The sequence below is a fragment of the Saccopteryx bilineata genome, chromosome 9, assembly GCF_036850765.1.
Source record: "Saccopteryx bilineata isolate mSacBil1 chromosome 9, mSacBil1_pri_phased_curated, whole genome shotgun sequence".
In the NCBI taxonomy this organism is placed as follows: domain Eukaryota; kingdom Metazoa; phylum Chordata; class Mammalia; order Chiroptera; family Emballonuridae; genus Saccopteryx; species Saccopteryx bilineata.
The window spans coordinates 2,303,005-2,327,183 of record NC_089498.1 but is presented as its reverse complement, the minus strand read 5'-3'; the positions used below and the strand labels follow the sequence as shown (position 1 = coordinate 2,327,183).

Here is a 24,179-nt window from a genome sequence, read left to right as displayed (position 1 = left end):
CGGTGCCTTCTAGCACCAGCCCTCCCCTGGGGAAGGCCCTGGGTGGAGCTGAGGCACCTGGAGCCCCATCAGCTCCCACTGCAGTGCTGTCTCTTGCCCAGCTCCCGGACCAGCAGGCCGATGGGACTAGCCAGCCCCTCCTCAAAGTGCCTGGGGTCTGCTGGACTTGGCCAGACCAACTGCACCAGTTCAGGGGTAAGTGGTGGATCAGGTGTCAGCGCCCCAGCAGAAGGATGAACAGGACCACCACAGCCCAACCCATGGGCTCCCAGCCTAGGTAGGGGAACACCCCTGTGACCGTGTTACAAGTGCGTAATAAGATGACTTCAGGTTGTGAGAAAGGCTTCACAAAATAACAAAACAGGGTGAGGTGATGGGTGGAGGCCGGGAGTTCTCTCTCTGAGGAGGTGATGGTTTGAGTTGAGACCCAGAGGCCAAAAACTGCAACCCTGGGAAGATGTGGAGACCTGGGGAGGGTGGTCCCGAGATGGGAACAGCCTCAGGGCTTTGGGGACCAGGAAGAAGCCAGTGGGGTGTGAGGTGCTGGGTATCCCAGGAAGCACAGTGGGGTGGGGGCCTAACCCGCGGGTGTGCTGGCGCTGGGTGATGGGCACACGGAGCCCGTTAACCGGGTCCCTCTTTCCTTCTGTGTATGTTTGACCGTTTCTGCTATAAAGAGTGATCTTTAATGTGTGTGATTATTACCCCCTGGGTGGCTGCGAGGAGATGACCGTGTCTGCCGGTAGCGAGCGGGGCGGCTCGCCAGAGGCAGCAAGCTCTGCAACCCCACGGCTACCCTCTGCCTTCCGCGGCCGCGACCCCCGCAGGTCCAGCAGCGCGGCCGAGGTCCAGCACCCCCGTCCAGCAGGGTGAGAGCGGCCGGCCGGTGGACAGGGAAACTGGCGGGGGCTGCTTGGACCCGGTACCACGACCGGGCATCCGCCAACGGGACGCCAGACCCAAGCCAGCCCACCCACTCGGACTCGCGCCGCTCCGCCCGCGCGCGTGCTTCTCGGGAACTCGTGCTCTGCGCGCCGGGGGTCCAGGCCCCGCCCCTGCCCGGCCAGGCCCCGCCCCGCCCGCGCGCCAGGGCCGCGATTGGCGGAGCCGCGCGAGGGGCGTGTCCGGGAGAGTTTGATCGCGGCGTGAGCGCTGCGGCCCGGCGGTGGCGGCGGCTGGCGAGCGGGACGCGGCGCGGAGTGCGGGCGCGGGGCCCCGGGCCCAGGAGGTATGGCCCCCGGGCGGGCTGGGACGCGCGCACCGAGCTGGCACCTCTGGGTCGAGCGGGCCGCCGGGTACGGGCGCAGCGGGGCGGGGCCGGGCGCGCAACCAGGGCGGCTCGGACCCGGGCCTGGAGCGGAGAGGGCGCTCGTGGCGGGCTGGCGGGGGCTGCAGGGCTCCGGGGAGAGCGGTGAGAAGCGGGACGGGGCACCGGGGCAGGGGCAGGGTCCCCGGGCGTGCGCGGCGTGGGAGCGGAGCAGCGTCCGGAGGCGCCCGGGGCCGGCTGGCGGAGAGCTGGCGTACTGGCCGTCGGGGCCTCGCTCCGCGGTGCCAGTCTGGGAGGTCTGGAGAAGTGGGCTGGGTACCGCTGCCCCGGCCGATGGCGGGGAGGAGAGGGAGGGTGGCGGCGCTTTTCCCGCGGCCTCGGCCTCTCTCCTTTAGGAACCGCCTGGTCCCTGGAGCGCTGAGTTTGTGACTTTGGGTGGGAGTTGTCCAGGGAAACAGGGCTGGGTTCCCGTCCCAGAAGAAGGCAGCGAGGCAAGCCCAGAACGGCAGTTCCTTCCCAGCCTGGAACCCCTTCCCTGTCCCTCTCCCTGACCCCTGGCCGCAGGGGGGAGGGGCATCAGCCGCCTTTGCAGGTGGGAGGACGAGGTCCACGAGCTGCTGTCTCACCACAGGAAAGGGGAGGGGGTCCTTGCTGGGGGTCATTCTTGCTACATGATTTCCACTTAGAGCTGAGGTGTTGTGCGCACATAATTTCCACTGGGGTCTATGCCGGCCAGGAGATGACTCTGACTTCGGCCTCTGTCCCTGCACACGTCAGCGGCCCAGCTGCGCTAAGGGACCTGCCCAGGCCGCCCAAAGGGGACCCATGATGTGGTGGTGGGGGGGGGGTCAGAGAAGGAGAGGAGAGCTGGCATTTGGTCAAGAGCAGCCTTGGCAGCTCGTGGTCATTTTAGAGCTGGACTTTCCTGTCACTCAGCTGGGACCTTGGGCAGTGACCGGGAGGATAGAGAGAGTCCCTTCCCCACCTCCCCACTGAGGCTTTTGTGAGGATTAAGCGAGACAATACTTTATTGTGCTTACTGCTGTGCCCCGTGAGCTAGACGCTCTCAGTCGATGACGCTGGCATATTTTCCTCATCCCTGTTTTTGTCACGGAGAACGGCCTGACAGGAAGCACAGGGCTGGACGAGGCTGAGAGGCACTGTCCCCTGCCCCCCACCCGTGCACGCAGTTGGGGGAAAACTCACATCCTCCTCCTGGTTATCGGCCTGCAGTGCTAGCCCCTGCCAGCCCCTTTGACCTAACCTCTTACCCCTCCTTCCTCTGCGGCCTCCAAGGGTCAGGTCCCCGAGTTGTTCCCTAAGCCCAGAGCATTCTTCCCTCTGGCCTGGGCTTGGCTGGCTCCTTCTCCGTATCCAGGCGGGCACCAGGTGATTTTCTCACCAGGTCACCCCTGACCACCACCCCAGCCCCGCTGGGCACATCAGCCCTTCTCCATGGCTTTAGCACTCACCACCTTCAGAAGTGACTCGTTGGTTTACGTTCTAGTCCTAGTAAACTGCTCCCACCAGGCAGTCTGTTACCAAAGGGCCTGGTCGCCGGCTCCCTGCTGAAACACGCACAGTAGGGCTGCCCCTGGCCTGTGGTAGGACTCAGTAGGTATTTGGAAATTGGAACCAGGCAGGTGTGGAGGTAGATGGGCCCGGTTGGGGCTGGAGGGGCAGGTGATAAATCAGCCCTGCCCCAATCAGGAGAGCGTCCTGGTCCCTCCCTCTGTGACCTTGGTCAGGTGCTGCCCTCTCTGATAAGCAGTGTTCCCAGCTGTAACTATGACAGAGGATGGACCTGGGCCCCTGCAAACTTCTACTTCCCAGGTCCCCAGGATGGGGCCCCAGACATCTCTCTGGAATCCCAAAGGCTGTGTGTGAGGAGGAGAGGAAAGGAGGGAAGGGAAGGGGGCAGGTGGGGAGGGGAGGGGAGGGGAGGGGATGACGGCTTCGTTGGGACCCAGCCCAGTGCCAGGCGTGTCCAGGGAGTGGGCACATCCTCTGACAGCGTGGGGTGCCGTCGACAAGCTGTCAAGCTTTTCCTGTACTCGTCCAGAGCCCCGTCAGCCAACCCAGCCCAGGCGGTGGGGTCACTAGGGTTCAGGGGGTCAGCCCAGGAGCCTGCCACCCTTCTAAACCCTCCAAGAAGAGAAGTTCTGTTCACTTCCTTGCTCCCGGATGCTGACCCTCGGGAGTGTCCACCTTCAGTCAGCACCCGGGGACCAAAGCAGGTTCCCACACTGATCACAGGAGTGGTGCGGACAGCTCAGCTGTCCTCCCCTGAGCTAAGAGAGGGAGGTTCACTTCTCTGGTGAGACAGTTAAAAGAAAAAAAAAAAAAAGCCAGGTGGAGGGGGAGGAGCTGCTGTGTTTAACAAGAAAAACCTCCAGGTCCCGTCAAACCGGGGTGTGAAGTTACAGTCGTGGGTCAGGGGAGGGTGGGCGGATGTCCGGGGGGGGGGCACTGGGAGGATGCTGTCTGCCCAGCCCCTTACCCAGGCTGGGACCCTGTGCAGGCTCACGGAGCCCTCTGGGCAGCCCAGTCAGTGTGTGGGGTCAGCGGGATGTCCAGACCTCTTTCATCACCAATCAGCAGGTACGCCGCACCCTTCTTGGGCCACAGTTAGCCATGTCAGGGGCCACCCAGGCCTGGAGGGGCTCTGTAAGTCATTGACTGGGGACAGAGTAGCATGGGGTCTTGTGTGGGACACCCTGGTGCCCCCTGTGGGGATGGGGAGACTGTGTGGAAGGCCCTCCCCTTGCCCACAACGCTCTCCTCCCTGGGTGTGCTCCTCACGTCCTCCATGCCTGTGCCCCCCTGGTCTTCTGGAGGGAGGTGCAGCTGGCCAGCCGGCCTCCAGAGCTCACCGCCCCCCAGGGCTATGGGGCGACGCTCTCACTCCTCTTGGCACTGAGTCTGCCCACCGCAGCTGCAGTGCATTTGCTCTGGTCCGTGGCCCTATCCGGTCCTGCCGAGTGCCTGACTCACAGTGTGCAGACGGAGGACACAGTGGCAGCCCTCCCTCTGGGCACCTGGCACGTGGGGTGGCCCAGCCCCCTCCAGGTACCCATGCCAGGCCTGCGGGGTGCCCCCCACAAGTAGAGCCAGAGATTGATTTGTGAGTTCTGGGTTTTTGAGGGCCTTAACATTTGAAAGAGAGAAAGAGGCAAGAAGCTCCTTCCTGTTCCTGCCTCCCGGCATCGACTGGGAGAAGTCTTGTCACCTTCGTTGCTGTCTTTTAGAAATAAAAGAAATACTATAGTTATAGTCCTGCTTCACCCCCCCCCCCTTCCTTCCTGGTCACGTCCAAGTCCCCTCACCCGAGCCACTTGATCCTGGCTTTGGTTTGTGCCCATAACCATCTGAAGAGTGCCGTTCCGGAGTGTCATTTTCACCTGACCAGGCGGTGGCGCAGTGGATAGAGTGTTGGACTGGGATGCGGAGGACCCAGGTTCGAGACCCTGAGGTCGCCAGCTTGAGTGCGGGCTCCTCTGGTTTGAGCAAAAAAAAAAAAGCTCACCAGCTTGGACCCAAGGTTGCTGGCTCGAGCAAGGGGTCACTCGGCCTGCTGAAGGCCCGTGGTTAGGGCACATATGAGAAAGCAATCAGTCGAGAAGCTGATGATTGATGCTTCTCATCTCTCTCCGTTCCTGTCCCTATCTATCCCTCTCTCTGACTCTCTCTCTCTCTCTCTCTCTCTCTCTCTGACCCTGTAAAAGAAAAAGAAAAAAAGAGTGTCGTTTTCCCATCACTGCGAAACGGATCCCAGAATTCTTCATCTTGCAAAACTGCATGTCCATACCTATAAAATAGCCGCTGGCCGCCCTGCCCTCCACCCCCACCCCCAGCCCTGGATGACCCCCGTTCTACTCTCTGCTTTTAGAAATCTGACTCCTTCAGAGACCTTATTTTGGTCGGATCCTACAGAATGTTCTCTTTTTCTGGTGGCTTATTTCACTGAGTATAGTATCTTCAGGGTTTGTGCATGTCGGGGAGCCTGTGTCGGGACCTCCTTCCTTTGACAGCTGGACCACGCTTCGCCCATCTGTTCACCCGTGGATGGCCACCTGGGTTTCCGCTGCCCCTTGGCTAGTGTGAATGATGCCGCTGTGCCCGTGGGGGATGCAGACACCACGCTGAGAACCTGCTTTTTTTTTTTTTCTTTTTCTTTTTTTTTTGTATTTTTCTGAAGCTGGAAACAGAGAGACAGACAGACTTCCGCATGCGCCCGACTGGGATCCACCTGGCACGCCCACCAGGGGGCGACGCTCTGCCCATCAGGGGGCGATGCTCTGCCCCTCTGGGGCGTCGCTCTGTTGCGACCAGAGCCACTCCAGCGCCTGGGGCCGAGGCCAAGGAGCCATCCTCAGCGCCCGGGCCATCTTTGCTCCAATGGAGCCTTGGCTGTGGGAGGGGAAGAGAGAGACAGAGAGGAAGGAGAGGGGGAGGGGTGGAGAAGCAGATGGGCGCTTCTCCTGTGTGCCCTGGTCGGGAATCGAATCCAGGACTTCTGCACGCCAGGCCGACGCTCTACCATTGAGCCAACCGGCCAGGGCCGAGACCCTGCTCTTAATTCTTTGGACGTGGAATCGCTGGACCAGGTGGGAGTTGTATTTTCAGGGTTTCTTTGTTTTTGAGGAACATCCGCACTGTTTTCCACAGTGGCTGTCTCAAGTTATTTTCCACTAACAGTGCATGAAGGCTCCAGCTTCCCCACACCCCTGCCAGCCTCGTCATTTCCTGCTTTTGCGAGTAGCGGCCCTCCTGCGTGTGAGGTTCCCTGCCACGCTCGCCGTGATCACTCAGAGTTCCGCCACGCTGCTTGAACGCCGTCATGGCTGCACACGTGGTGCTCCGTGTTCCGCTCTGTGGCCTGCCCTGTCCTTTCAGCCTTGGTTGTCCTGTCTGTTCTTGGCAAGCCACATAGGCTGTGCTCTTAGAACAGCAGACAGAGCTCCCTTGTGGGAGGGGGCCCCCCGGCTGTCTCACCCTCTGCCCTGCTGCTGACAGTGCTGTGGTCTTCACGGTAGGGACTCGAGTCACTGTCTTTGGTGTGTCTCCCTCCAGGGAGCTCTGAGCTCCTCCCCCAGCCCACCCCTGGGCCCCAGCACTCAGCCCAGGATTTCCTGGTGTAGCCTCTGGAATCTTGCCTGATTGTCCACAGCAGGGACCGGTGATTGGTGATCGGTCCTAGTGGGATGGCCCAGGGCTGTCACCAAGAATCAGCTAGGTTTGCAGCTCATAACCAGGATCAGCAACTAAAAATAGCCATCCTTACATAAGGCAGTGTGGGCGGCCCTTCTCAGGAGGCCTTGTGGCCTGAGAGAGGCCAGTGGGACGTGACTGGGGCTGAGTTCCCCTTGTGCAATGCACCCAGCCCCCGCACGGCCCTGTCCCGGCTTCCCACAGGTGGCCTGGCTGACGGAGCCGCAATGAGCTGACCCAGATACGCTGAGTGCGGTTGGCCAGGTCAGGGCGTGCTGTGTGCCGGCGCCGCTCTCACCTGCTTCCTGTGGCAGGTAAGAGCTGAGTCATGCAAGGGGGCCCTTGGGACAGGTCACCATGGGCCACTTACAAAGAACCTACTGTGTGCTCAGCCCTGTTCCGTGCACCCGGGCTATAGCAGTGAATGAGAACAGGCTCCTGCTCTCGTAGAGCTTAGATCTGAGGGAGGGAGTAACACATGCAAGCAGACAGTGGACAGACAGGGACATACCGGGTCCTGAGTCCTGCAAAGGTGAAACAGACAGGATGACCTCCTAGGGTCAGCAAACAGTAGAAAGGTCAGAGAGTAAATACCTTGGCCTTTGTGGCTGAGGGGTCTCTGTCACCACTGCCAGCTCGGCCACTGCCTTCTTGAAAGCAGCCACAGACCGTTGTGCAGGAATGAGCATGGCTGTGTGACAATAAAGCTTTATTTACAAAAGAAGGCTGTGGGCCAGATTCCACCATCAGGCCACCTCTGCTGATCTGCCCTAGGTGGGGAGGGGCTGCCTGAGCGGAGTCCTTAGACCCTTTCTGAATGAGGGCAGCCCGTGTCAGTCCCAAGGTGGAGGCACCTTGCTGTGGATTCCACACGGGGTCCGCGGTGAGAAGTCAGCAGACGTGAGCGAGATGCGAGACAGGGAAAAGCCATGGTGCCTGCTGGGATTGAATGTCGGGGGTACCAGAAAGGGGAGATTCAAGGATGAGTCCTAGATCTGGGGTGTGGACAACCAGGTGGACGGTGGTTACGGTCATGGGAAAGCACCACCAGATGTGCTGGGTTTGAGGAGCGTCCTGGAGAGCCGGTGGGCGGGAGAGCACGCGGGCAGGCAGTGTGCGGGCAGCTCAGTGGACAGTGTGCGGGCAGCTCAGTGTGCGGGCAGGCAGTGTGCGGGCAGCTCAGTGTGCGGGCAGCTCAGTGGACAGTGTGCAGGAGCTCAGTGGAGAGGCCGGGGCCAGCGCGTGGCCCGGGGGTGGCAGTGTGCGGGCAGCTCAGTGGAGAGGCCGGGGGCCGGTGCATGGCCCAGGGGTGGCAGTGTGCGGGCAGCTCAGTGGAGAGGCCGGGGGCCGGCGTGTGGCCCGGGGGTGGCAGTGTGCGGGCAGCTCAGTGGAGAGGCCGGGGGCCGGCGTGTGGCCCGGGGGTGGCAGTGTGCGGGCAGCTCAGTGGAGAGGCCGGGGCCGGCGCGTGGCCTGGAGGTGGCAGTGTGCGGGCGGCTCAGTGGAGACCCCGGGGCCGGCGCGTGGCCTGGAGGTGGCAGTGTGCGGGCAGCTCAGTGGAGACCCCGGGGCCGGCGCGTGGCCTGGAGGTGGCAGTGTGCGGGCGGCTCAGTGGAGACCCCGGGGGCCGGCGCGTGGCCCGGAGGTGGCAGTGTGCGGGCGGCTCAGTGGAGACCCTGGGGCCGGCGCGTGGCCTGGGGGTGGCAGTGTGCAGGCAGCTCAGTGGAGAGGCCGGGGCCGGCGCATGGCCCGGAGGTGGCAGTGTGCGGGCAGCTCAGTGGAGAGGCCGGGGGCCAGCGCGTGGCCCGGGGGTGGCAGTGTGCGGGCAGCTCAGTGGAGAGTCCGGGGCCGGCGCGTGGCCCGGGGGTGGCAGTGTGCGGGCAGCTCAGTGGAGAGTCCGGGGCCGGCGCGTGGCCCGGAGGTGGCAGTGTGCGGGCAGCTCAGTGGAGAGTCCGGGGCCGGCGCGTGGCCCGGGGGTGGCAGTGTGCGGGCAGCTCAGTGGAGAGTCCGGGGCCGGCGCGTGGCCCGGGGGTGGCAGTGTGCGGGCAGCTCAGTGGAGAGTCCGGGGCCGGCGCGTGGCCCGGGGGTGGCAGTGTGCGGGCGGCTCAGTGGAGAGGCCGGGGGCCAGCGCGTGGCCCGGGGGTGGCAGTGTGCGGGCAGCTCAGTGGAGAGTCCGGGGCTGGCGCGTGGCCCGGGGGTGGCAGTGTGCGGGCAGCTCAGTGGAGAGTCCGGGGCTGGCGTGTGGCCCGGAGGTGGCCCGGGGGTGGCAGTGTGCGGGCAGCTCAGTGGAGAGTCCGGGGCTGGCGCGTGGCCCGGGGGTGGCAGTGTGCGGGCAGCTCAGTGGAGAGTCCGGGGCTGGCGTGTGGCCCGGAGGTGGCCCGGGGGTGGCAGTGTGCGGGCAGCTCAGTGGAGAGTCCGGGGCCGGCACGTGGCCCGGGGGTGGCAGTGTGCGGGCGGCTCAGTGGAGAGTCCGGGGCCGGCGCGTGGCCCGGGGGTGGCAGTGTGCGGGCGGCTCAGTGGAGAGGCCGGGGCCGGCGTGGCCCGGGGGTGGCAGTTGTTGGGTGGTCTTCAAAGCTGGGTCAGGAGGAGTGTGTGTGGACTGAGCATACTGGCTGGATGGGATCTGGAGCCATCAACACGTTGTGCTTGGTGGAGGAGGACAGTGTGGGCCTCACTCTCGTGGGGGAAGGCAGGTAGCAACACCGTCTCCAGGGGTGCAAGCTCTGGATCCCCGACTTACTAGTGAAACCTAGTTTCCCTCCTGTTGAGGGGGGGCTTTCTACCTGCTAGAGCGGGTGTGACTACTGCGTGAGGTATACCGGGCATAACGTGGGGGGAGCAGTCGGCACACAGAACCTGTGGTGATGGTGGTGCTGACCGCTAGGTTTATGGGCTTAGTGAGGGGCTGCAGGCTCTGTGATGGTTTGGCTTTGAGGGTGGGGGATGCAGTGATGATTGGGGTTGCAGACACCCTACTTCCCGGTAGGTACATCCACCTGGGATAGGCCAACGTGCCCTGGAGTTAGTGCTCCTGGGAGCCCCTGCTGGGAGATGGGGCTCTGTGCCTCTGTCCCTTGGGTGGACAGCACTGTGTTCTACCCTGTCTTCCATGGCCCTCCAGGGGGGTTTCCTGTCTCTCATAGTGGGCGTATGCTGTCACACAGGTTAGTGCTGCCTTCCCGTCCCTGGCTGGCCCCTCCCACACACGCACCATCCTGGGGACCCCCTCACCTCCCAGTAACTCCTCTAAGGGTCGGCTTCTAGGGGTGGGTGATGGGGGTGGGCAGTGTGGTCCTGCCCAGTGCGGGCCAGCTGACGCCTGTGTGCGCCCCCCTCCCCTTCAGCCAGAGAAGATGGTGGACTACCTGGCCAACACGGAGATAAACAGCCAGCGCATCGCCGAGGTAGAGAGCTGCTTCGGGGCGTCGGGGCAGCCGCTGGCGCTGCCGGGCCGCGTGCTGCTGGGCGAGGGCGTGCTGACCAAGGAGTGCCGCAAGAAGGCCAAGCCGCGCATCTTCTTCCTGTTCAGCGACATCCTGGTCTACGGCAGCATCGTTCTCAGCAAGCGCAAGTACCGCGCCCAGCACATCATCCCGCTGGAGGAGGTGACGCTGGAGCCACTGCCCGAGACCCTGCAGGCCAAGAACCGCTGGATGATAAGGACGGCCAAGAAGTCCTTCGTGGTGTCGGCCGCCTCCGCCACAGAGCGCCAGGAGTGGATCAGCCACATCGAGGAGTGCGTGCGGCGGCAGCTGCTGGCCACCGGCCGGCCGCCCAGCACGGAGCACGCGGCGCCTTGGATCCCGGACAAGGCCACGGACATCTGCATGCGCTGCACGCAGACACGCTTCTCCGCGCTCACGCGGCGCCACCACTGCCGCAAGTGCGGCTTCGTCGTATGCGCGGAGTGCTCCCGCGCGCGCTTCCTGCTGCCACGCCTGTCGCCCAAGCCCCTGCGTGTCTGTAGCCTCTGCTACCGCGAGCTGGCCGCGCAGAAGCGCAGGGAGGAGGAGGAGGAGGGCCTGTGCGCGGGGTCCCCGGCCAGGCTGGGCTGCGGGGCGTCCAGTGGGGATGACGACGATGACTCCGACGAGGACAAGGAGGGCAGTGGGGATGGCGACTGGCCCAGCCGCGTGAAGTTCTACGAGTCAGGTGTCTCCTGGTCCTCCTTCCACAGCTGACCCTGGTCTGCGGACTGGGGGAGGGGCTCTCGAGTCACTTACGCATCCGCGCGGACTGCGCGTGCGCGTCTCTAGGGTTCCCGGAGCTGCCTGCGCCCTCCCACCCCCTGGACCCTAACCCAAGGTGGCGGGCGCAGCAGGAGCGGGTCTTGGCCTCTGGACCCCTAGAGCCTCTTTTCTGGACATTAGCGTCTTTCTGTTTCCCCTTCAGGTAATGATCTTTCTGCTTAGCAAACCAGAAACACTTAGGCCTCTTGGGATCAAATGCCATTTTCTCAGCCCTGTGAGCTGTGTAGCTCCTAGAAGTACCTGACCCCTCAAGGCGCCCTTAGGGATCAGAGGGAAGACAGGACCCGAATGAGAGCCTCCGTGCTCTGAGGCCTTGAATGAAGCACAGCCCGTGACCCCAGACAAGGACACCCCCAGGGGACAATGTGACTCCTGGGAGGCGTCCAGAATACCCAGGCTTGTCCACCACCTTGCTGATGCCTCCCTGCCTGGTCAGCTGGGCCTTGTCATACTGGGCAGGCGGGCCCACCCAGAGCCCACAAGAGGCTGCCACGTGGTGGGTGACCACCAGCTGTGGACTGCCGCCTGTGCTCCCGGTGACCCAGACAGCATGCCAAGGCCTCCGGCCCTGTGCCCCCTCTTTCCAGGTGTCCAGGGGGCTGATAACTCTGTCAGTCCTCATCTCTCCCTGTGGCTGGGGGAGGGCAGGGTTTTCTGTGAGGACTCTTGAATGTCAAGTAACAGAAACCTTATCCAGACCAACTTAATAATAAAAGGAACGATTATCGATTGGTGTGGTTGGAAAGTCCCTGTGTTCTTCAGACGCTGCCTGGTCAGAGACTGATGCAGAGCTGGGGGCCAAGGTCAGCAGCTGTCCGCCAGGCTGGGGGGCAGCACGGCAGCGGCTCACATGATCCCACCACATCTGGACTGGCTCCCAGGGACACACCCATCTTGAGGGAGGTGTGACTGTGAGCCCGGCACCTGCAGCCCCGTTAATGTGCCGTGAGTTCTCTGAGTGGGTGGACAGGGAGTCAAGGGAGCAAGGAGCCACGTGTCCAGCTGTGCCCGGGCCCCCAGGCTCAGCTCTTCTGCCCAGGCTGCCAGGGCTTGGTGCTGTTCAGTGGGGGAGCCCCAAGCGCAGCGAAGGTGTCCTGGGGCAGCAGCTGGCATGCCAGCCTGGCCACAGAGTTGGGGGCCCTTCAAAATAGTCTCCAGTGTTTGTTTCTGCAACCTTTCCGTTGCCTGGCTGGCGTTGGCCAGAGTCCGCTGCCAGCTAGGAGGAGTGAGGTTGGGTCCAGGAGACCTTCCCCCGGCCCACCCAGCACAGTGTTTGAACCCCAACATTGGGGCTCCATTCCCAAGTGAAGACTTGTTCTCACTCTGATTCAGCAGGTAGGGAGGGTCTGGCTCCCAGGGGCATTGTGGCTCCAGCCTGCTGTTGACAGGTAGTCACCCAGCCGCCCTGGTGGAAGGCAGGAGGGATACAGAATGAGGTACCCAGGGCTGCCGAGGCCTTTCTCACAGGGGCAGCCGGACCGGATGGGGAGGTGGTCAGAGGTGCGTCTAAGAACGGCTGTTTGTTTACAAGCCTCCCTGGGTCACACCAACCGGTCTAGGCTGGTTCTGCCTGGGCAGAGGGCTCAGGGCTGGACAGGTCACGGGGTGAGGGGGAACTTCCTGAAAACAGATCAGGTGCCCTCTCAGAAAGCAAGGCCAGGCAGTCCCTCGCCTTACCCACGGGTGGTGCTGGGGCAAGGGGTGCCAGCTCAGGCCTCTTGGTCACAGCCCGCTTCCTGGACCCTCCCTCCTGAGGGGCAGCGGTCATCGGGTCATCGTTCATCGGGACAGGACAGAGCAGACTGCCCGCAGGTGGTGCCCGCACTGCCAGCCTTCACAGGCGCCCCAGAGGGCATGGAGCACAGGGCCCAGCGGCAGGGTCCTCCGCCTGGGGCCCTTGAGAGCTGCTCCCCTCGTCCCCTGCCAGGTCTGTGCTTCCCTGAGCCCCCAGGCCTTAGGGCCTGTAAGGACCCACAGGCTCGGGTGGGCAACCTTTGGAGGGTCTTCTTGCATGTGTGCCGGGCCAGGTGCTGGGGACACCGCGTGAGGGAGGGAAGCGGATTTCTTACGTGGGGCCCATCTGCACGGGTGCTGAGACATCCCAGCTCTGCCTGTCAGTGGCAAGGTGTTCACAGGGCCCAAGGGATCTTACCCCTCTTTGATGGTGGAGGGAAGGGGGACAGTGGCTACCAGTTACTGAGACCCACCTGGGCACCAGTCCCTAGGAGGCACAGCAAGGTCACACGAGGCCATCCTAAGACTGAAGGGGCTGTGGCATGAGCCCATGGAGAGGAATACACAAAGCCAGTGGACAGAGCTCCCAGAACAGTGTGGTCATGGAGGGCTTCCTGGAGGAGGAGGTGTTTCATTGATCCTCAGAGGAGGGCAGGACTTTATGAAAAAGGATGGTAGTCTCCACAAGGACTTGGACTCTGGGTTTTGCTTTTGTTTTAATTAACTGTCCCTTCCTGTCCCCGGTATGTAAACATTTGTTGATTGAATAAATGAATCAAGTCAGAAATGGGGCAGGGAGCATTGGGGCAGAGGGCATGATAATGAGATGGCAATTGAGCTAGAATCCTAGGGCCTTTCATCAATGATTATGGGTGAGAACGGAGCCCTCACCTCTTTCTGGAGGGGGGGGACTAGCCACTCCCCTCCAGAAACTGACTGTTACCCTTCTAGGCAGGGGCAGGAAGTGGGCTTCCTTGGGGACACCATTCATGTGGGCATCAGAGAGTTTCTGACAGCCTGGCCTCTCCCATGCCCCAGCCCATTCTCTGGGGCTCAGGGCCACTCCTGGGCTCAGCCACCTGGCGGCCGAGATGACCACCACGGCTGACCCTGTTCTCAGCCAGGATCCCGGGTCTTGGCCACGCCCACAAGCCACGGATACAGGCGGTTGCTGTGGGCAGCTAGAGAGGCCTATAAAACTGAGAAAGAAGGGGCCTGTTGGACAACTGGCCCCAGACCCCAAGTGTCCTCCCTGCCACTTGGGAGCCACAGTGGGGGGGCGTTTTCTGGAAACCTTGCTCTTTGGAGTCAGAACATCTGGCAGGGCCCCGAAGCAGACACTCCAAGGATCGAAATTTCCCCTTGTTTTTGCCCAGAAATGTTTGGCTCAGGCTCCCCACCCCGTGCTCTCCCTCCCGGCCTCTCTGTTGTCAGCACTGGAATATTCCAGCGCCGGCTCTTCGAGGGGTGGGGGAGCCGGCAGGACACAAGGCTCTGGGAGGGACTGGGGACAGGGCGCGGGCCCCCACTTCTCATCTGGCATGAGCCCTGACATGAGTGTCAGGGACAGCCCTGTCCCTCAGGCCTCGGGTTGTCACAGGGACTGGGAGGAGCCCCGGAAAGCTTCCCCGGGCTTCCCTCCCGGGTCCTGGGTGTGACCTCCCTGCTCTCAGGGCTTCCCTCCCGGGTCCTGGGTGTGACCTCCCTGCTCTCAGACCCGTCATCCCTCTCGACTGACCGGCTGACCCACGCTGGCCGGGCTGCCTGGGATCCCATAGGCCCGTTACGTAAGTGGGGGCACCGGTCATGGAGGGGTTCCTTTCAAGGTGCAGGGTGCAGCTGCTCTGGTCACCGTGATGAGGAGGTCAAGTCCACGCATGTCGCATAGCAATCGTTGATCCAGGGCTTTGTGGCTCGGCCCCAAGCTGAGTGTGACAACAGGTGAGCAGCCTGGCAGTGGTTCTAAGAACGGAGCCGTGAGACCCCCCCGATGGCCTCCGCCCCGTTTCGGGGGGGCTCTGTCAGTGAGGCTTATCTCGTTTCATTTCTCCATCGTCTGGTCCCTGAGAATCCCACAAGAGCCGGGTGGAGAGGGCTTTTGGGCTGGCGAGCAGGTGGGGTGCAGGGAGGGTGGGACCCCTGGAGGAGGCGTGGAAGCTCCAACCCCCCCACCCCACGTGCCTCGCCCTGTGCCTGTCTTCACCTGAGCGTCCGTCTGTATCCCTTGTTCTGCCCTTTATAATCAACTAGCAAACATGTTTCCTTGGCTTCTGTCACTTGTTCTAGCAAATTGTCAAACACAAGGATGAGCCACAGGAACCCTGGTGGAGAGCTGGTCAGTCAGAAGCACAGGTGACCCCTGGGACTTGCCATTGGCACCTGAAGTGGGGAGCGGGCAGCCCTGTGGGACTGAGCCCTTCACCCAGGGGTGTGTGTGAACTCCAGCCGGTGTTGCAATGCGATGGTCTGTACGACAGCCAGGGGGCGGTGCAGAGAATGGCCTAGTGAGGAAGGACCCCCACATCTGGTGTCGGAAGTGTGAGTGTGCTGGTGGTGTGAGCGTGAAGGGGACACAGGAGTGTTCACACACACACACACACACACACACCACCAGGGAAGCCTTCTTCTTCGCCTTTGCCCTGTGCTTTGGGGGGCTGACCACGCCCCCCAGACTCCTGCGACCTTCTGAGTGCTGCAGGGGTGGACAGCTGCTCCCTCCCCCTGGGCAGAGGGGGGCGTGGCCCCGAGTCACCTGACAGGGCGGGGGAGCCCAGGTCTCAGGAGAGTCCAGGGAGAGTGGCGGGCGGGCGGGAGGGCCTTGGCGCCCGGAATCACCGCCAGAATGCGGCTGAGACACTGCGCACACTCCATGGCACTTCACGTGCCCACCCCGTGCACGCTGCAGACGCCGTCTGTCCGCGTCGGTGAGGCCGCCACGCACCTGGTGTCACTGCTTCCCGTAGTCCAGCATCAGATTAGGAGCGGCTGTGCTGGGAAGGTCTTTATCTTTCCTCCATGTGAGTTATTTTATTGTAACGTTTTCCCTGACATGAACTGTGTTGGCTGGAGAGAATATACTAGAATTTTATGGTTCTTATGACTTTTTTTTCTTTAAATCAACCTCCAACCTGACCTGTGGTGGCGCAGTGGATAAAGTGTCGACCTGGAAATGCTGAGGTTGCCGGTTCGAAACCCTGGGCTTGCCTGGTCAAGGCACATATGGGAGTTGATGCTTCCAGCTCCTCCCCACCTTCTCTCTCTGTCTCTCTCTCCTCTCTCTCTCCCTCTCTGTCTCTCTCTCTCCATTTCTCTCTCCTCTCTAAAATGAATAATTAAAAAAAATTTAAAAAAAAAAGATTTAGCCTGACCAAGCAGTGGCGCAGTGGATAGAGCATCGGACTGGGATGCGGAGGTCCCAGGTTCGAGACCCCGAGGTTGCCAGCTTGAGTGTGGGCTCATCTGGGTTGAGCAAAAAGCTCACCAGCTTGGACCCAAGGTTGCTGGCTCGAGCAAGGGGTCACTTGGTCTGCTGAAGGCCCGTGGTCAAGGCACATATGAGAAAGCAATCAATGAACAACTAAGGTCTCGCAAGGAGAAACTGATGATTGATGCTTCTCATTTCTCTCTGTTCCTGTCTGTCTATCCCTCTCCCTGACTCTCTCTCTCTCTCTGTAAAAAAAAAAAAAAAAAAAAAAAAGAAGTAAAAAAAAAAAAAGATTTATTAAAAAAAAAATCAACCTCCAAAAGACTATCTCCAGTGGTGTGTGTGTGTGTATATATGTGTGTTTTTGTGTATGTGTATGTATGTAGGTATACATATGAATGTGTGTACGCAAATGTTTGTGTGTATGTGAGTATATATATGTAATATATGTATATAGGTGTATATATGTGTATGTGTATGCATGTTTGTGCGTGTGTGTGTGTGTGTACATCATTTTCCCAAAGCCTTACCAGTCCTGGGTTTGATCATTTGTGTTCATCTTTACTAATTAATTGGTATGTGACAGACATCTCCTAGATACTATCCTTGTATTTGTTTAATTGCAAATGACACTGATTAAAGTCCTTCCCTCAAAATCCACAAAAACTAAACAGCCGTCACCTCAGTGGTCTAGACGGATGCTCTCAGCTCCCCATTTGCCAGCATCTGTGGTCCCCCTGCTGCCCCGAGGCTGCCGTCCACTGGCCAGCTGTCACCACCACGGTCCAGGAGCCTCCACTGATACAGCCACTGACCGCCCCCTGACGTCCACAGGAGAGCACACGGAGGACGTTCCCTGTGCAGCCGTGCCGACGCTGGCATTTCCCAGCTGGTCTGGGACTGAAACGCACCCTGGTTTGCGTGTGAAGAGGATGCCGGAGCCCCGGTGGGTGTGCCCTTCAGGCCTCCCTACCCCTGCGGAAGCCGGCCGGCCCCAGCCTCAGCCTCAGCCTCCGCCTCCGCCCTCGGGGAGCTCAGCACACACCCCTCCCGCAGCCACAGCCTGGCCTGGCTGGGGCCCAGGACTGGGCAGGAGACCCACGCGCCCGCTAGATGGCGTCTCCCAGGACCACGGGGCCAGCTGCCCTCCAGCCCTGGCTCGGTCCTCCAGCCTGTCCGTTGCAACACACCCTCGTGTTGACCTCTGGGCGGGGCCGCATAAAATAGCAACATAGAAAGTTCATTCTGGCTAAAAATACACCGTCTGCCTCTGAAAACTCACACGGGACTAACCCTCCGCTCCGGCCAGGCCCCCTACACCCTCCCTAGGCCTTGGCCACAGAGACCTGGGGACCCTCCCCACTGGCCAGCCCCACTCATAATGCAAAAAAAAAAAAAAAAAAAAAAGACAAGACACAGGTGATCAGCCGTCAAATTAAAAAAGGGTTTAGGACAAACTTGCTGGAAGACGAAGGGACAGTCCTGCCTCTCAGAAAGGAATCTTGACTGATTGTCACAACGCCCCTAAAATATCCTGCAGCGTCTTAACTCTGCAGCCTCCCTTTGAGGGGTCTATGCCAAAGACAAATACAAACAGAACACTGACACAGGTAAGTTCATGCCGGATCACAAGGGTCGTGACCTCCACAGGCACCCACACCAGGCACGGTTAAATGCAACGGGAAGTTGCAGCGGTCACACGCGCCCACAGGATTCTAAGTTACATCACCAGCCGTAACCGGTGAAAGGGTTCAAAGAAGCCCAAACAGCACCAATGCAAATACAACAGAAACACAACACATCCCAAGGGTAATGGCGGTTGTCTGCCTGGGGGAATTTGTAGCAGTTTTTATTTCATTATGCTATCTGGATCCTTGCAAGTTTTTCAGCAATGCGCATTGACAAATGAATCACTTTCAAAGATTGCGTTAAAACACCATGCATGCCCAACATGTTGGCAATAAGCGTGGCTGCATCGGGGAGGGGCTGGGGCAGGGTTTTGTGCCAGGCTGGCGTGGCCCTGGTCAAAGGTAAGTGAATGAAGACTTCAGGGAGAAATGCTGAAACGCAGAGACTAAAAGCCTGGGGCCGAGAGAGTCCGGGGCAGCGGGGACTCGAGGCCCAGGACCTAGCACGCCGAGGGTGACTGCACTCAGCAGGGCCTGCTGCCTCCAGCCCAGATCGGTCGGGAGTGGGACCATCTCCTCTCTGGGCTGTTTTCCCAGGGGGATAGGCAGGTGGCCCAGGGGAGGGCTTCAGTGGACTCCGGTGTGGGACCTCTGAGCGGAGGCCCCCTGTGTCCCAGGCTCTGGCAGAATATGAGCCACCAGGAGGGATGAACACGGAGGCATCCCCCACCTCCCCTGTGGCCAGAGTGAGGAGAGCCCTGTAAGCAGGCCACCCTGCCCCGCCCCTCAAGCCACACAGATGGTGAAGGCAGCGGGCCGCCTCCGGAGTGAGGCCCCTGCTGGACGCACCCCACCGGAGAGCAGTCGCTCTGCTGGGCAAGGCTCGACCCTTCCGGAAGCCCCGTGGGTCCCATTCCACCCTCTCGCTCTCTCTACGCAGGTGGAGATGCCGGGATCCGGCCCTCCTGGGCAGGAGGGCACCCCCTGTACCCCCAGGGAAGCAGCCTGGAGAGGCAGGTGTTGGGGAACCGGGGGCTTCCTCGCATGTTTTAGAGCCGCCCACCCCGCCCCTGCCCTTTGGTCCCCTGACACGGGGCGTGAAGGACCCCCGTGTTGGAGACGCTTTACAGGAAGTGCGTGGGAGAAAGACTGTTCAGAAAAATCTATTGTATTTGAGAACAGTGCACTTGTGGTTCTACCAGCAGGGAAACAGCGTGTGGGAACTTCAGGGGGGAAACTTCTTAGAGATGGTTTGTGACCCCAGCACTTTACAAACAGCAATGCCTTCTAACGGAAGTAGATTCACAGGCGGGTCCCCGACGGGGACAGGAAGGCCCCGGGTGCTGGGAGAAGGACCAGAGCACTTGGTGTTCCCCCTCCCTGAGGCTGCCCGGAAAGGACTGGGGGGTAGAGGGGAAGGGACCCGCTCAGGAGGTCAACAGGATTCCAGCAGGGCTGGCCGCCAGTCCCAAGACCCTGGCCCAGAAGGGTGCCCAGTCCTGCAGCAGGTCCCTGAGACAGAAGTCAGCGTCACACGTGAGCTGCTGCACTCGCTGTCCTTCCTCCAGAGTCTGAGCCAGGAGAGGGGGCGCAGACAGTGGCCACCCCCCCACACACATACACACACGTGAGGTCCTCATCACTGATTCCCAGAAGGCGATGCAGACCAGCAGGCAGCTCATGGCCGTTTCCGGTAACGCCCGGCGTCGGGGGGCACCCGAAAGCCCAGTCCCCAGCAGCAGGACCGCGGCCCCGAGGGGCTAGTCACCGTACTGGACTTCGGCCTGGAGCTCCTTGCTGATGTAGCCCACCAGCATGGCCAGCATCCGCTGCTGCAGGGCCTCGCTGCCCATGACCAGCACGGTCAGCTGCACGGCGTCTGACCAGTCAAGGTTTCTGACGATGGCGGTGGCCTGGTTGAACAGCTTCTGCTGCTCAGCGGGCGGCAGCTCCATTAGGATCTGAGGGACGGGCTTAAACTGCCCACTCGTCATCCAGGCCCCTAGGAGCCCCCCGACGGCGCCCCCTAGAGGACAAGGAAGGTTCCATGAATCGGGCCCTGTTCACAAATGAGGGACTTGGGAGATCACAGGGGAGCTCGTCCCCGTCATGACGAGGGGGCACATTCACCAGCGCTCACAGCGGGCGTGGCTCTGCCAGGCGGCTCCAAGGGCAGAGGTGGGAGAGGCCCCCCTCCGTGGGGCTCAGGTAGGGGACACCCCAGCATGTCCTTCCCCGAGCCCCACTTTCTTGGATGCAGCAAGAATCATGTCCCGCCTCAGAGCTGTGCTAACGGAGATGCTCTTCACGGGCTGGAGATTTCCGTGTTTCCCATAAAAACCTCTCTCCTGAGAAAGGAGACCGCTGAGAAGCGAGCCCCATTCCAAGACCCATCGCCGGGGAGAGGCCATTGTCTCTCAAGCAGCTGATATGGTCCCAGCCCCTGAACTTTGGACATTTCCACTGAGCTCACATGGTGAATGGGCCCTGCAGACAGATAAGGAGACCTTTTCTTTCAAACAAGTGTTCTCCACACAGCCCTCAGAGTGCTATGATGACACCTAATAAATAATAATGTATTCAACTATTTGTCCCCCTGCCACCGCAGAGGGCATAAACATGATTTCAAGTACACATTTGTTATCAAAGTCAAGGCACTGTTTGGGACAGGAGGACCTTGGGTCACTGGAAAGTCCCATCGAACCTGGTCAGGCTCAGGTCTGTGGCTAAAGGTCATCTAGGGCGGGGTCTCAAACTCAATTGCCTTCAGGGGACAGGCAGCTGACTGGAAGGGGTGACGTGGGCTGACTGTGCCTGTGGTGACCTGGAGAGCAGGCTCCTGTCAAAAGGGCAGTGGTTACCCCATGCCACCTGTTGCTGCCACACAGAATACCAGATCTGTGTCCTGGAAAGTCTCCTCATGTTACAAAGTCAGATATCTGCAAACCCAACTGAGAGGCATCCCACCCACCCGACGGCTACTCCTCAAAACCGTGAATGCTGAGAAACCATCACAGAACCGGGCACTAGGGGACACGGTCATGAACTGCCATGTGGCACCTTGAGCTGGACCGTGGGACATAAAGGGATCAGTGACTCAAGCTGGTAGGACCCAAATCCTAAAGTCTGGAGAACAGTGAACAGTCAGGTGACAGCACTGGTTTCGTAGTTTTGACAAATGTACCTGGTCACTTAGGACATCAGCGTGGGGGGACTGAAACAAGGGCATCTGGGAACTCTGTCCACGGTCTTTGGAGCTCCCTGTAAATCTCACACTGACCGGAAAGGAAAAGTTTGTCTGAATGAGCAGCCAGGCCAGAGAGACCCACGTGCAGGCTGGACGTGGCCGATGGGCACTAAATGCTGCATCCCCTCGGGGTCTCTGGTGAAGCCTTGAAGCACAGGGACTATCCAAGGGACACCAGGGTCTTCAGACTCCAGGACACATCTCTGGAGCCGGGCTCTGGACCCACATGACACAAATGCCCTTTCAGAGTGGCCAGCACTTTGGAGACAATGACCCAGCAGCTCGTGTTGTCAGCGGGACACGTTCTGTGCACAGAGATCATTTATAGACACAACTTCAAATAACTCCTCATGCAGGACACAGGACATCTGTAGGGTCTCTGTGGACTGGGGGACTGTCCCACACCCATGAGGCTCGCTGCCCCTGCGAGGCACAGGCACTTACCCACAGCTATTCCCGGTGGGCCACCAACCAAACCACCAACGAAGGCAACAGCACCAGTGACCAGGGCGCCCCTCCCTGAGTGCCTGACAGCTGCCTTCATTTTCCTCTCCGCCGAAATGGAGCACAGAAGCTTCATAATGTCGGCCACCACGACGGGCATCTCAGTGAGCTTCCCAGAAACCCTTTCAGAGGAGAGTTTTGAGAGTGTTAGAGTATTTCCAACCAAAGGGAACTCTCCCTAACTTTTCAGAGCAGGTCCTTATTTTCAGAAAGTGCTGGAGCAATCCTGTGGGCGTGATTGACAGCACCGAGTCATGTGACCAATCCTCTGTCCCCGAGAAAGCTGGGCTGTGGTCAGTTAATTGGTAAACAGAATCAGCAGAGTAGAGGAAAGGTCCTCCCTACCCTTTGAGGAACTTTCTTTCTTTCTTTTTTTCTTTTCTGAAGCTGGAAACAGGGAGAGACAGTCAGACTCCCGCATGCGACCTACTGGGATCCACCCGACACACCCACCAGAGGCAACGCTCTGCCCACCAGGGGGCGATGCTCTGCCCCTCTGGGGCGTCGCTCTGCCGGGACCAGAGCCACTCTAGCGCCTGGGGCAGAGGCCAAGGAGCCATCCCCAGCGCCCGGGCCATCTTTGCTCCAATGGAGCCTTGGCTGCGGGAGGGGAAGAGAGAGACAGAGAGGAAGGAGTGGGGGTGAGGTGGAGAAGCAAATGGGCGCTTCTCCTATGTGCCCTGGCCAGGAATCGAACCTGGGTCCCCCGCACGCCAGGCCGATGCTCTACCGCTGAGCCAACCGGCCAGGGCCGGAACTTTCAATCTGTGACAAAGTAAGAAGTGACCCATTTCAGCAAAAAGTCCCAGACCTGTGTCCTCAGGGCGTGTGGGCTCAGGACAAGCCACAGGGGGAACACAGGACTCTGCCACCCCGATAGGCTCACTCCGCCTTGGCCGCCCTGTGACCCAGAGCAGACTGTCAGATTCCCCCCCTGTGAGGTGGACTAACCTCCTACAGGTGGGTCCCCGGGTGAGGGGTGCACACAGGTGCGTAGGGAGTGGGGAACCTGGGGACTCAGCCCCGACAGTCCAGAGCCACATCCGACTACTAATCCACAGCACTGGCTCCACAGTCCGCCTCTGGGACTCACGGGACGGATGGGGCCCTGAGACAACACAGCAGAGACTTTAGGAAATCAGGATTCCAGGGATCTGCGTCCCTGAGGATGGGCTGCCGGAGGGGGAGTGGGCCTTTGGAACAAGGATGTTAGAACAGTTCACTGGGTCAGGAGGCTTTTGCCTGGGCTACTTGTAGGAAGTGGCAGGAGAGGTCAGGGCAGGACAGGGCTGGCTGTGACCCAACTGTAGGGGATGGAGCTCCCCACCCTGCAGGACTGGAAAGTGAAACCAAAACTAAGTTCCCTGTTTCAGCTGGAGCCCAGCCTGGTCTCTTCCCCTTTGAACCCACCCCCATTCCCCTCAATCAAGGCCAACCCCGCCCACAGTCCTTAAGGGGACCAGTCAGGAAGATGAGGGTGGATACACTGTGTCCCTCAACGAGTTTAGTTTAGAGGAGGGTTTTTGAACTAAGGAAAATCCAGATGGGTCTCTAATGTACAATTATCCTCCCAGTCCTGAGAGAAAGTGGTCAGTTCTCAGAACGAACCTGTGGATGTCTCGATGGAAAAATTTTAAAGGCTAAAGAGCTACCAGACCGGAACAAAACTAATCTCCCCTCCTAAGTCCCTAACAGCCCTTGCTCATCATCTCCAAACCAGCCCCCAGAGCCTCTGCACAAGGAAGGCCAGGTGCACTGGGCCCACAGGTGCCCTGATGGGATACCTGCTGCGTATATAACACCCGCCCACTCACAGAGGCCCCCCAGGTTAGGGCAGGAAAACATACACAGCAGGGTTACTGCCTTAGGTCACACAGACATGGGTTACAGTGGGAGGTGACAGCCCCTCCCCCACGCACACGTTACTGAAGGAAAGGACTCAGGAGCAGCAGTGACTGCGGGAGGGCACACTGACACACACCTCAGGTTGGTGCAGGAGGTGACAGCGCGCACTGGGTCCCTGCTGGGCGCCGGTGCAGGTCCAGGGTCAGGCGCAGGGGTCCCGCACCAGCTCGCGCTTCCGTTTCCTCCCGGCTGACTCCGCGCCCGCGCGCCGCGTCCTCACCCAGAGAATGAATGGACCTCCGCTACGTGTCAGGCCGCAACTGCAGGGCAGGCTCCACAGGCCCTGGGCGCCGCTCCTGCCTGGCGTCCGAGGGTCACCGGGACCCGGCGGCGCCCAGCGCGCAGGCCCCGCCCTATCGCCTTCCGGCTCCGGCTCCGGGCGCGTGAACCTTCCGGGTCGCCACCAAGCAGGGCACCGCGAGACCGAGTCCTGGGGCTGCCACCGCGCTGGGGCTCCTGACCACCGGCCTCGCGCGGGGCACTCCTGGCACGGCGCGCCCCGCTCCATCCCGTGGCGAGCACCATGCGGGATTGGATCGGTCTGTTCTGCGTGCCCCAGGGCCTCCCGCACTGTGTCCTTGTCTCCCGCTGGCCCTGTGGATCCTGGAGCCTAGGGGCACACTCCTTCCAGCAGCCGGGGGGAGCACACAGCCCTGGGAAATAAAGCGCTACATTAGGGTTGGTGGTTCCGCATGCCAGAATGCAATGGCAGGGCCCTCCAGGGGACACGTCGCCGGGTGGGGGCGCTCTGGGACTATTGGAGAGGGGTCAAGTGCAGGCTCTACTCCCAGGGTTCCAGGACAAAGCTGATGTTGCAGAGCCTGGAGGATGCAAAGGGCCTGAGGAGGTGGAGTAACAGGACCCCACAGATATCAACATATCCTAAGTATACATTGCTTATGATACTAAATGCAGTGCAAGGACTGTGTGAATAGCTGTCACATTGTATTTTGTAGGGAATGAGGGGAAAATGCCTGTAGCTGTTCACTTCAGAGCCAGTTTAGTACACGTC

General features: G+C 60.6%; 2 protein-coding genes across 7 annotated transcripts; one reads left to right on the top strand and one right to left on the bottom strand.

Moving 5' to 3' along the window:
- Window positions 1-1,124: 1,124 nt before the first annotated feature.
- Window positions 1,125-11,456, top strand: PLEKHF1 (pleckstrin homology and FYVE domain containing 1). 4 transcript variants are annotated; one of them, XM_066243612.1, is made up of 3 exons: window positions 1,186-1,228; window positions 6,683-6,792; window positions 9,820-11,456. In XM_066243612.1, the coding sequence occupies exon 3, from the start codon at window positions 9,829-9,831 to the stop codon at window positions 10,654-10,656; it is 828 nt and encodes a 275-aa protein (XP_066099709.1). In that variant the 5' UTR covers window positions 1,186-1,228; window positions 6,683-6,792; window positions 9,820-9,828; the 3' UTR covers window positions 10,657-11,456. The 4 variants fall into 4 exon arrangements, with proteins under 4 accessions (XP_066099708.1, XP_066099709.1, XP_066099711.1 ...); XM_066243611.1 differs by lacking the exon at window positions 6,683-6,792 and having other exon boundaries at window positions 1,125-1,228; XM_066243614.1 differs by lacking the exon at window positions 6,683-6,792 and having other exon boundaries at window positions 1,189-1,295.
- A 7,202-nt stretch (window positions 11,457-18,658) lies between these two features.
- Window positions 18,659-23,546, bottom strand: LOC136313025 (protein C19orf12 homolog). Of its 3 annotated transcripts, XM_066243088.1 has the most exons (4): window positions 23,244-23,546; window positions 22,214-22,370; window positions 21,203-21,384; window positions 18,659-19,537 (listed from the first exon to the last, which is right to left on the bottom strand). In XM_066243088.1, exons 2-4 carry the CDS (start codon window positions 22,303-22,305, stop codon window positions 19,272-19,274), a joined length of 540 nt encoding a protein of 179 aa, XP_066099185.1. In that variant the 5' UTR covers window positions 22,306-22,370; window positions 23,244-23,546; the 3' UTR covers window positions 18,659-19,271. The 3 variants fall into 3 exon arrangements, with proteins under 3 accessions (XP_066099185.1, XP_066099186.1, XP_066099188.1); XM_066243089.1 differs by lacking the exon at window positions 22,214-22,370 and having other exon boundaries at window positions 23,244-23,543; XM_066243091.1 differs by lacking the exon at window positions 22,214-22,370 and having other exon boundaries at window positions 23,388-23,530.
- Window positions 23,547-24,179: the final 633 nt, after the last annotated feature.

Bases quoted from the DNA above. Each gene is read 5' to 3' on its own strand.
- PLEKHF1 (XM_066243611.1), top strand. From the start codon at position 9,829: ATGGTGGACTACCTGGCCAACACGGAGATAAACAGCCAGCGCATCGCC.
- LOC136313025 (XM_066243088.1), bottom strand. From the start codon at position 22,305: ATGTGGCTCTGGACTGTCGGGGCTGAGTCCCCAGGTTCCCCACTCCCT. The intron at 21,385-22,213 runs GTTAGTCCACCT...CTCCTCTGAAAG, and splicing joins CGGGGACCCACCTGTAGGAG to GGTTTCTGGGAAGCTCACTG. The intron at 19,538-21,202 runs GTAAGTGCCTGT...CTTGTCCTCTAG, and splicing joins CCCACCGGGAATAGCTGTGG to GGGGCGCCGTCGGGGGGCTC.